At 38.2% G+C, this 11,401-nt stretch overlaps 1 protein-coding gene across 1 annotated transcript in view; it reads right to left on the reverse strand.

Annotated features, from left to right (window-relative positions):
- Positions 1 to 10,636, reverse strand: part of LOC104507625 (FERM domain-containing protein 3-like) — a gene marked incomplete at both ends in the record, with an annotated part of 22,860 nt that extends 12,224 nt beyond the window's left edge. The window contains one exon of the mRNA XM_010148967.1: positions 10,513 to 10,636. Coding sequence (XP_010147269.1) covers positions 10,513 to 10,636 — 124 coding nt within the window. The remainder of the gene's footprint in view (positions 1 to 10,512) is intronic.
- Between the last annotated feature and the right edge of the window lie 765 nt (positions 10,637 to 11,401).

Raw genomic sequence — 11,401 nt, forward strand, 5'->3', positions numbered from 1 at the left:
AAAATGCTTATTTTTCCCAATCAACCTCATGAAGGCTCTACTAAACAGTTTTTCTCCCTTTTAAATAGTCATAAATCACAACTTTAAGTTTAATCACAACTCCAAGACCATAAATTAGTCTTAAAAAGACAACAAGTTTGTTTCATGCACCAACTAACTGCACAGGACAGATGTCATTAACTAAATTGACTCTAAATTACTCAGAAAACTTACGTGGCATAGTGAAAAGTCTAATAAATAGGCAGTTTTATTGCTTATCAGCAATTGGGTCTTACAGAAAAGTAAGATCATAAAATGGAAGTTTTTCCTACCTCCCTTTGCTGGTAAAAGGAAAGTAGTCAGTCTTCTCTTTTGAAAGGACCAAAGAGGGACAAACAATTTGGAAAAATGTAGTTTAGGGGTTTTGGTATTTCCAGAAGGAAAAAAAAATAATTAAATTGTGATTCTTAAAGAGACACATTGAAAAACAATTGGCATGCTCTCATCACCTAGAGCTTCTGAAACTATGCTGTCTTTGTGCACATCAAGGAGAGCAAGATGCAGTACTTGAAAAAAGAAAAAAGCAGAAGACATGGGTGGACAAATTTAATCTTCTCAGATTACAGGCTAATCAACTGGCTACTGTGCAAAGCCTTAAAAGAACATCACAAAGCAGAACGGTCAAGGGTAATATCAAATGAAAAAACCCTCATTCATCCCTTATCAAGGGATTAATATTCAAGCCTTGATAATGTGCTTTTCATCTGTAACTCAACAATGAACTTTTTCTTACTAAATAAAAATGTAACTATAGCAAATCCTGTCTGCAAAGAAAAGTCAATTTTTTATCAGTTACCGATTTAACATTATTGCCTTTAACAGATATGCCTTTGATTGGCTTCGTTGAAAAGCCTTTAATCTTTCTACATGCAACAAACAGCCTTACAAATATGTGTAGTTTCCACACTTACGCAAGTGTTTCAGCTAACGCCCCTTACAGGGGAGAAACAGGGAATATTTAGACAATGCACCTTCATTGGTTCGTAACCTAGTTCTCTCAGGAAAGTCAGGTCCCACAGTCCATTCACGCCTTTTGACCTGATACACCTTTCCAAGTTTTCCAGTATGCATTCAGCATTAAAATGAGGATGTATTCACTTTCCACAAGTTGCAACCACTAGAGCACCCAGCTGCACCATGCCAAAGGTTTTGAATAGGGCCAGTAAAAGAAACCATTACACACAAAAGTTTCTGTGCATCATACAATTCATAAAATGTGGATTACTTATGAAATTAGCGCTCCACACTTATTAGCAATGAATTTATGATTCAACCTAGGAATCAGTCAATTTAAAAGTTCCTAATAACATTTTAATGAAACAGACTTTAACAGATTACTGAGAAGTCTGCAACATGCTCTGCTTTTCCCTTTAAGCTCCTAAGAAATATGTACCAGAGGATGTACAAGCTCTGCTTATTCTCCACACAGCCCCAACTCTGAAGCACTTCAAAGGCCAGGAAGCTCAAGAGTGAATACTTTCAGGGTGTGCCACAGCCATGATCGACTTGTTCCGCTGGCTGCCCACACCAATTCACTCTAGAATTTTCTCCCCTTCATAGCTTTCCTGTGAGGTATGTGTCTGTTAGAAACTGAAGTAGTGAACCATAGTGGAAGGCAAGGACGAGATAGCACAGGACTGAGCATTAATACCTTTTAACAGAGAAAACTGTATAGCAGTAACAGCAAAGAAGCAGCATTTTCAATGCTATTTCTTGCTTCCTGAATCACCTAGGTGAAGTCACTTCTCCTGTCCTCTCTGATTCTCTTACTGACTTATAAAATGTTGTGAGATACTACTATTAACATAATACTATTAGTAATAACAGGCATAATTATTGTCCATCGGTGTGCCTCACGTCTGTGTCAAACAAAGTTATTTGTTACAGAATACAATAGCAATATTGTACTTGAGCATACCCCATGTACAATTCATTTCTGGATATTATGTTTTGTAGCATGTTTCAACGTAATTAATCAAAGAATAAATAAGTACATACATAATGATCTGGCCTCTAGAAACATTACATATTCACCTCCATGCAAACCAGGGAAAAGTATCAGCCACAAAGCTTCAAATAGCATATGCTTAGTCTCCATCAAACACCCTTTGCCCTGCCCTGCAACTGTGGACATATTTCACTGCCATCTCAGGAGTGACCACAGTGACTATTTCAAGGAGGATCTTCATCTATGAAATATTCTCCTTTTTATACCCCAAGTCTTATATAGGTCATATAGGGGTACCTGGGTTTCCTTTTAACCTAAAAAATAAAGCCACAATTCTGCATTAAAAAAATCAACACATTTTGCAACACCATATACCGCTCACAGGACTGTTTACCACGTCTGAGGTTTTTGCTGTTGTTTCTTTAATCTTATTACAGATGGTTGAGACTGCAATTGCTATACAGTTACAGTGCTAGAGGTCTTGAGTAGTTTCTACTTCTCCTTTAAGCTCAGGAGGTTTCGGCAGATGGTCAAGGTGCTTTTAAATACAGTCTGTCTGTTAGGATTTTTAGTCATGATGAAGGTGCTGAGGAGGACTGTGTGGTATTCAAACACTAATCTGCTACCACTATTGGTGCTTCCGTTGTACTGGAGACAATAGCACAACAGTGGTGATAATGTCGAAGAAAAGCCCTAAATGAAGGTACTGGCAAATTAAATGGCATTGTAGGCTGTGGTTCACTTTGTCAGAATAACAAGTCCACGCTTTCCATATTGCCCAGACAGCAGTGCTGTTCCCCCAAGAACTGCCTAGGCCACCGGCAGCAGGAGAGGGAAAAGCCTTTAAATGGGTCTGTTTATGAAAGGAGACCTCATCACCCGGCAAGAAGACGAATTTCTGAAATGATGCTGGAACATACAAAACTTGGAAAAGTGCAGAAACCTCAAATATCAGCTTTAACTTGTGCTGCAAAATTGTTTTTTCTCTCGGATTAAGAGAGTTCCAGGATAAGAAAAACCTGAATAGTCACTTTAAAACAATAATAAAACTTTTTAACTGAGTCTATTAAATGTTTATGGGTTTAATTTTATACCCTGCACAAGGTAATGACTTGTGTCACTTACATATCTGCTTCTACCAGAATATTTCAAACTACTTATGTGCCTTCAGAGATCAGGCTGAGACAGTACCTCTGAAATCTGTGTTTAGGTATTTGTATTTCAATTTTACTTCATAAATTGATGCAGTGACGCCAACAGCTTTAAGCCTATTCAACAGACAGAATGCATTTAGAGAGCAGATGCAGTTTTAATTTACCTATTATTAATTTAAAATATATTCCCATGATACAGAGATATCTACTGAGCTATCTGTTTTTAATACCACAGTAGATTCATCTTTCTGGTCGAGACACACCTAGCCTGTAAAGCCACCTTCTGAATAAAGAAGAGGTGGAGGGGGAGGAGAGGGGCTGAGAAAATAGGTCCTCTCAGCTCATGAAGAAATCCCTACATTGTAGAAATTCACACAGACATCTGGATTCAGCAGTATGCTAAACATGCAGAATGTGAATCCAAACTTCACCATGAGACAGGCAACAAAGAGATTGGTAGAGAAAACAACCACATTTTGTGGATCGCGATTAAATAAATCTTCCTTAGACCTAAAAAATCATCAGTGTTACAGCTCAAATAGCTATCTTCTTCAATTTAAGTAGATTATCCTACAGGAATGCTGGAGAGGAACATTTTAAAAGGGCCTGTAGTGGCAGGACAAGGGGTAATGAGTTTAAATTGAAAACAGGTAGATTTAGATTGGATATCAGGAAGAAGTTCTTCATGGAGGGGGTGGAGGGGCACTGGAACAGGTTGCCCAGAGAAGCTGTGGATGCTCCATCCCTGGAATTGTTCAAGGCCAGGCTGGATGAGGCTTTGAGCAACCTGGTCTAGTGGAAGGTGTCCCTGCCCATGGCAGGGGGGTTGGAACTAGATGGTCTTTAAGGTCCCTCCCAATTCAAACCATTCTATGATTCTATGACCTTTTCTAATAAATAATACTTGTAATTCCCATTAAAAGACAAATCACACATATTGACATATCTTTTCAGTCTTTCATTTTATCAGATAGACCTTTGGGAAAGGAGGAGGGAAAGGACACCTGTTTTGTCTGTGAAGTTTTTTTCTCTAGATTACTGCTACAACTGCATCTTCTGTTAAAATCATTCTCCGGTAAAGGTGCTTCTCATGATAAAGCTTCTGGAAATAGTCTCTATGCCATGGAAACACTAGTCAAACAAAGCAGTATCTCATCCTATCATCTTCCAGTAAGTGCAACCAGAATTAAAAGTACAGTTCCTTAATTTTAATTGGTTTTAAGCACACTTCCTTATGAAAAAAAAAATTGGTTCAAAAGAACCATTTTAAGGAAAGCAACACAAATACCATTCTTCAGGACTAGGTGACCAAGAGAATCTGTAATTTCAAAATTCTAATAAATACACATTCCTGCCAACTCCCTAATTCATTCAAATTACAACTGGTAAGAATTATGAAGTGAAAAAATACACCAGGAAAATATGGCGGAATAGAAGCAGATAAATTATTCACCTATTATAGCAAACACAATGGCATTTTAATATCAGATTTCTCAATTAAAATCAGATAATTTTGAAGCTACAGTGACATGTACCAACATACATCCTGATGGATAAATCTTAATGCCTACACTGTGAAACTGCAAATGAGCCAGCATGGGCTACCAAGGCGGAAAGGAAGAAGACATTCAGTGCAGCCCAGGGCTGTAACATAGGTGGGACCCCAAAGCAGGTGTCACCACTATCTGCCTGTGAACTCCCACCACACATCATTGTCCTCCTCAGTTCTCCGAAGTCCTTCATATATTCTGTATAGCTGAGAACAACAAAGGTTTTGGCTCCTTAGGCCTGGAAGTCAGCTATCCCTGCTGGAGCCCAAGTTCTGCTCTTTTCCAACGCTGTCCTCCCCTTCCTGTAAACCTCATCAGATCCTTGGTCCCCAGCAAAGTGGCTTCTCCCTCCTGTAACATGACTTGTGAGTTTTGGAGCACGCTATATGTACTTCCAATTGGAGTCCCTTCATGTATACAAGGCCATTAGACACTGATGTGATTAGGGTAGTACACAAAGCTAAATATAAAGCGTAGATGAGTGTGCTGCCAGTATTAAATGCATAAAACCAGATAATACATAGTTTTAATTGTAAGAAGGTCTTAAATTAAACACAAGATCCACCTTATTCTGGATCAGAATTCAGAAATATAGTTCTAGCACTTTTTAATGTATTCAACAGCATGTAAGAAGTTGCTTTAATCTTGGATCAAATGATATTAACACCCACAAAGAGAAGCATTTTCTAGCAACCCTTGCCAAGTCTTCTAGGACAGCCTCCAGAATATACTCTCATAGTAACACTTGTAGTTATGCTTGCCAGTGGCTCCACTGACAGCTCCGTGTCTGCACAAGACCTGCAGAGCTAGATCAGCAGAGATGAGAAATCCTGTACTCCTGCTGGCACCAGAGTCTGAGCACCCGTGGTAACTGATGGTATGGTGAAGGGAATACAGTGACATTTACAGCAGCTCAGGAAATTTAAAAATGTTTAAATCCTCACTGAGTAGTTACAGTGTAGAGGATGCAACAAAGGGTAAAAATGTTATATGTCTTTCAAATCAAATATAAAAACCACTCCTCAATTCGTTTGGATCAAAGACAAGTATTCACTTGATATGCTGGTTTTTGAGAAAATCTTTATCTTAAAAATTTAAATTGCCTTTGAGATAGTTAATAGCAGGACTTGGCAGTGATTTCACACCCTCAGAGGAAACATTTTCTCCTCCCAAAAGGTGTTCTCCCACACACGAGTTTTGCAAAAGCTGGAGTATTTGATACACACAATGGAGTCGAGAGCCAATTCAGTAGCACTCAACGTTCCTGAGCCTGTATCCACACCAGCCACCCCAAGCAATAATAAGTAACTGGCATTTACCCATATGAGGTCAGGTCAACCTGCAAAACAGGCATTTGAACAGGTCCCGTAATTCTGTTATTTACTGGTAAAAGTTAATTTTTGTTAGGGATTTCAGATAAGTTAGTGGCTGTTTACGTAACACTTTCATATAGATAGTATTTCATATCAGAAATAAGTAAAAATGGATCTTCAGTTTTCAGGCGGGATACAAAAAAAAAATCTTTATTTTTGACTACTGAGTTCTTTCAAAAAAAGAAAAAAAGGGAAAAATCCATGACTCCTACAAATATAAACTCCCTTAATAGGGATTCATGTGGGTCTTCTCCTCGGAAGTCTATGTATCTTCATATGTCTGGCCTCAGGGAGCTCTGGATGACAGGTATCTTTTAAAAGCTAGGGAATTTTATCAGAGCAACAAGTGTTCTGTTACAGGACATAAGATTTGATAAAAATTCATGGGAAGTAATTTTTGTCTTGGAAAAGGGACAAAGGAATGTGACTACACTAGAACAATCTAATGTTTTATTTGGCTGTCTTAAATCACATAGTTGTAACAACCCAGAAGCTGATTTGGAATTAGTACTGACACAGGTGTGTATGTACATACAGAGTCCATTCTTTCATAAATGGAGCCCACAAAATCCAAGAGCAATAGCTAGAAGCAAAACCGGGCCATATACTAATGCAGGTTGCCCAAACAAACAAACAGTACTAATTCTGCCATGGAAAAAGTACAACTGTGTTGGGAACATGTGAAAGGAGCAAACTCTTGATGTGTTAATAATAGCCATAGCAAAACCTCAAATCCCAAAGGGATTATTAAAATCACCTGAGTGATCTTTTGCATAAAAACCCAGTAATACTAGTAATCCCTGCTGTTATGCGTGAAGAATTAACCTTTCACTCAGCTTTCCTCTCCTCTACCTAGATGATTTCAAGATTCTGCTTAACGTCCTTTGATGGTTCAGTTTTGGTTTAGTTTTCCTCAAAACTATACAGAATTCTTCACAATATTTTTGTTAAGATGGGGCCTTCTGGTCACCAGAAATAAAAATGAACTATGGCTTTATACACTGAGCACAGTGCAGTGTATTAAATATCTTTAATATTGTCAAAATAGGTGAGAACTGAACATGTGGTTCCAGGTAACTTTGTGAGGAAGTCAAATAAAGGAAAATAAGGTTTTTTTAAACTGGATCATTTAACTGGTGTGATTTACAATGCCACCTTACTTGCACACATCTACACTGAAAGGGATAAGGGATATTCAAATGAACAACCTGGGTAGGTTAAGTGTTCCAGAATACTCTCATAGAATATGTATGGTCCAAATCTTTTCCAACCTGTTAAGAGTGGCAGGGAAACAGAAACACAAGTAGCTATTGCTTCAGTAGCTACGCTCTGTTGTAATCACAACCAAAAATGTAACATTCAAATTAATTTTGAATTCTTTTAAGAACAAGCATCCAAGGCTCATCAGTTCCTACAGCATCTTCACAGATTCTAAGATTTTAAGTTTTAAGGGCATTTGCCTGGAGCAGTATGCTGTGTTTCAAAGGGGACTTACTTAGAATGACAGGAAAATGGGAGTATGTGTTGTGATGAAAACAGGCAGGTGTTTACCCCACCACTGGTAAGGTTCAGTGAAATTATTCCTATACCTCTCCCTTTTCAACGATGGAAGAACAATTAATTAAAATTCACAAGACAACTAATCACAGCGCAACAAAGCTGGCATGCATTTCTGTCTGTCACATCTGTGTTTTTGCAATTAGGTGCACTGGAAAGTCACATGAAAAGTCACATTTTGCTAAAATCCAGTGACATTCTCACAGCCACACAGGGTAAGAAGTAGGGACACCATGTTATACATCTGTTTTAATTAATAATAACAAGGCTCTTAAATGGCACAAATGAGTCACTGTCACTGTCAGCTGTACCCTGCTGCTTCCAAGACATTCCCCTCACTGTCTTCATGCACCTTCCATAAGGCCATTTCTTCCATCATGCTGTAGGACAGAAGAAAACCTGTGCCCAGCGAACAGGCCTCGAGGATGCCAAGACAGGATTCAGTGGAGAACTGGCCCCTCCCAAGCCACAGGGCTTTGGTTGTATGGGAGCATGCTGCAGGAGAGAGATGCCATGGTCTTTGTTTATTTACATGTGTGAAAAAAACGAAGAACCACACTCACTTGTAGTGCTGAAACTCAGAAGTAACTCTTCTGCAGGTAGCGGCATGGTAGCTGGATTAAAATGGCTCTCAGTCTCTTCTGCTCCCCTCACATGTTAGCTCTCAGCTCAAATGTCACTCAGGTAAAAAAAGGCCAGGGGAACCTTTTACAGCACTTACTCATTGGGCAGCAAAGTATTAATTCTTATCAGAAAATTCTTGCTGAATGCAGTGAAACAGATGTGCTGATCAATACCAGACAGAAGCCTGTATTTTTTCAAATCATCTTTTTCCAGCTAGATAAGGAAATCTGATTGTCTAGCACTGGACCTCTCTATATATATTTCATTATATGACAGATATGTTTTATTAATTTGTACTCCTAGAATAGAGATCCATGGAATTAAATATCTGGACAAATGTAACATTTCTGTGTGACTCGTGAATGTCTGATGTTAAAAATGTAATAGGATGATCAATTTTGTGAAGACAGAGCTACAGTGGAAAATCACTGGACAGTAGCTATCCAGACGTCTCTGAAATCGTCCTTATAACCAGACAAATAGGTAAAATGCACCAGATGCTGACATAAGAGAAAGAAAACAGAGAAGAAAGAAAACAGTTCCTCAGGGCTGCAAGGAGCAATAAGCCACCGAGCCTAACATCCATAACGTACAAATTGGCAAAATCTAGAATAGAAAGAGAATTAAAGAACATATTCATATGTGGGATATATGAGGAGAGTTCTGCTATAAATTATAGTTACATGTCAAACACCTCCTGGAAATCTTTGCAGGAATCAACAGATCCACAGGCAAAAGAAGTCAGGTTGATACCATCTGGTTTCGAAAAGGCAATAATGAATAGTGTCCCTCACCAAGGCTACTGAAGAAATTCGGGGGACATCCTCACGTGCTGAGTATATATAAGCCCATGAAGTGAAGAGGCAGGCCACATGAAAAAAATTGTGTGCAACAATATAAATGAAGATTAGTAGATAATGTACACTTAACAGGAAAACTGAATTGCACTGCAGATCTGCATATAGTAAGAGTAGTAGTGTTTAACTTTGTAAATATGAGCTGAGTGGTTAGGTTTTTCCATCTGAATTTAATTTAAACTAGAATACACAAAGTATATTAAATTATTATTAAATGTAGTTGTGCCATTTAAAACTTTGTTTCACTGAAAGGAATGTAAACAAAGCGTATAGATTTCAGGAGAGGGAAAAAAAGAAGACATTAACACTGAAAAGTTACTGTCATGAACGTTGCACTTTGAACAACATATTTGACAGGCTTCCCCATTAAAAAAAAAAAAAAAAGGAAAAAAAAAGAAAAAAGAGTGTTTAAAAGTGTTTTAAGTTTTAACTTCTCTGAAAAGGAATTTTTTGTTTTCTCCTCCCCCCCCCCCCGAAATTTGGTGTCTCACAACCTAATTTTTGTATAAATATTGTTCCTATACTTGAACAAAGCATTTACATGTCTCACAACATGAAAACAAAACATAGGGGGTTTAGGCAAGTGCAAGAAACCTTGTAATCTCTGAGTAAAAATTGTCTTTCTACCATATGTAATTAATAGTTTGCTTTCATCTGATTTTCTTCACATCCTCCCCAAGTTTTCCGAAGACTCTCGCCAGCCAAGTGAAACGACCAAGGAAGCTACCATCAGGATTGTGCGTGTCGTTCGCGGACAATCCTGAAGAGGGAACAGTTGCACAACGCACTGCTGCCACTCTTCTGAAACAGGGACACACTCAACTTTTGAAACCAAAAGATGGATTAATCATTCCTCGTTCCCCTTTGCCACACCATTAAAAGTTTAGGACAGAAAAAGAGCATGACGAGTTCTGAATCTCACCTCCTTAGTTTTCCAAAGAAGTTATTTAAATGCATTTCTGTGCACTTCACCACTATGTTAACAACCTACAGATAAAATAACTTGTTTACCATTTCAGTCCAGTAAGTATCTATGAAGAACTTTATAATTGCACTACAAACAGAAATTTAACAGCAAAAGACATAAGTGTGAGCCCTAAATGAAAGTTGTTATTCCACCCATCAAGCACAGCGGCGCTCATGATGTGAGCCGCTCCCACTAAACAGACCTACATTTCAAGAAAATGCAGTCTAAATTACTGGCACACATGCAGGAATCAGCTGTGATTAATGAAGGTTAACAGGAAAAGAAAACTCACTAAGCTGAAACCCCATTTTCAAATAAAGCATATTAGACAGCAGAAATATTATAACTCAAGGAACAAACCCTCCTAGCTTAACACATGCTGTTTGCAAACAGATAAAACGTTTTTCTTAGATGTCTCTGTACCAAATGGCATTAAAAATTACCTGAAATCATTTTTATGCATTTCAGCTATTTTCTTCTCGAGCTTTTGTGTCTGCTTGGGAAAAATCTTAAAGTCGCTGATGTAATTCTCTGGGTGTTCATCAGGATCATAATCCCCAAACTCAGCTAAACAGATCAGAAATACAAAACAAAACAAAAATTCAATTGCAACATTAGTTAATAAGGAAAAAAGTCAGTAAATACAGTGTAATTCAAGACATCTCCATGATCAGTAAGAATCCAGCATCTCTGAAGAAATGCTACTTGTAAGAATTGATAGTTAGCTGAAAAAAACCAAACCTTACAACTGCCACTTCAATCAATGAGTTTCAAGTGAAGCTTATGGGTTTTTTAACTGCAGCAGTAATTAGCAATCCTAAACTGTTTTCTATGGCAGAAACATGCTCTGTAAAACAGAAGCATAGGTACCTGCCCCCCCTTACATTCTGGTACCAGGCAGAACTAAAACAATGCGCTCCAGATTCTCTTCTTCGTTGCAGCAATTTATGCTCACTGATATGAAGTGGTTTAATTCTGTTGTAGCAGAGAAACATGGGCTGTAACATTATTTAAAGTGGCCCATTGTATGTGATTCCTCTTCTAAAAGATGTGTCATTTAGGTACCCAAACATGGCATTTATTTTTCTAAGTAAGCCTCTTTTAGTAAGGTCTATACCCAGTCTTGGTTTGGATACTCTGTTTTATAATGCATTAAGAGCTTCATTTGTGTTACGGCAGAATGAATAGGACTTCAACAAGTGTGAACCCCCTAATCAGACATCTAGCTATTTCTCTGTGTGCAATCCAAGACATATATCCGAACTTGTCCCTAAGGAAATGATACGGAGAGAGAGAGGGAGAATAAAAAAAGCTGGGGGAGGGGGTTGTGGG

The sequence above is a fragment of the Eurypyga helias genome, unplaced genomic scaffold (genome assembly GCF_000690775.1).
Source record: "Eurypyga helias isolate BGI_N326 unplaced genomic scaffold, ASM69077v1 scaffold16453, whole genome shotgun sequence".
NCBI classification, from domain to species: domain Eukaryota; kingdom Metazoa; phylum Chordata; class Aves; order Eurypygiformes; family Eurypygidae; genus Eurypyga; species Eurypyga helias.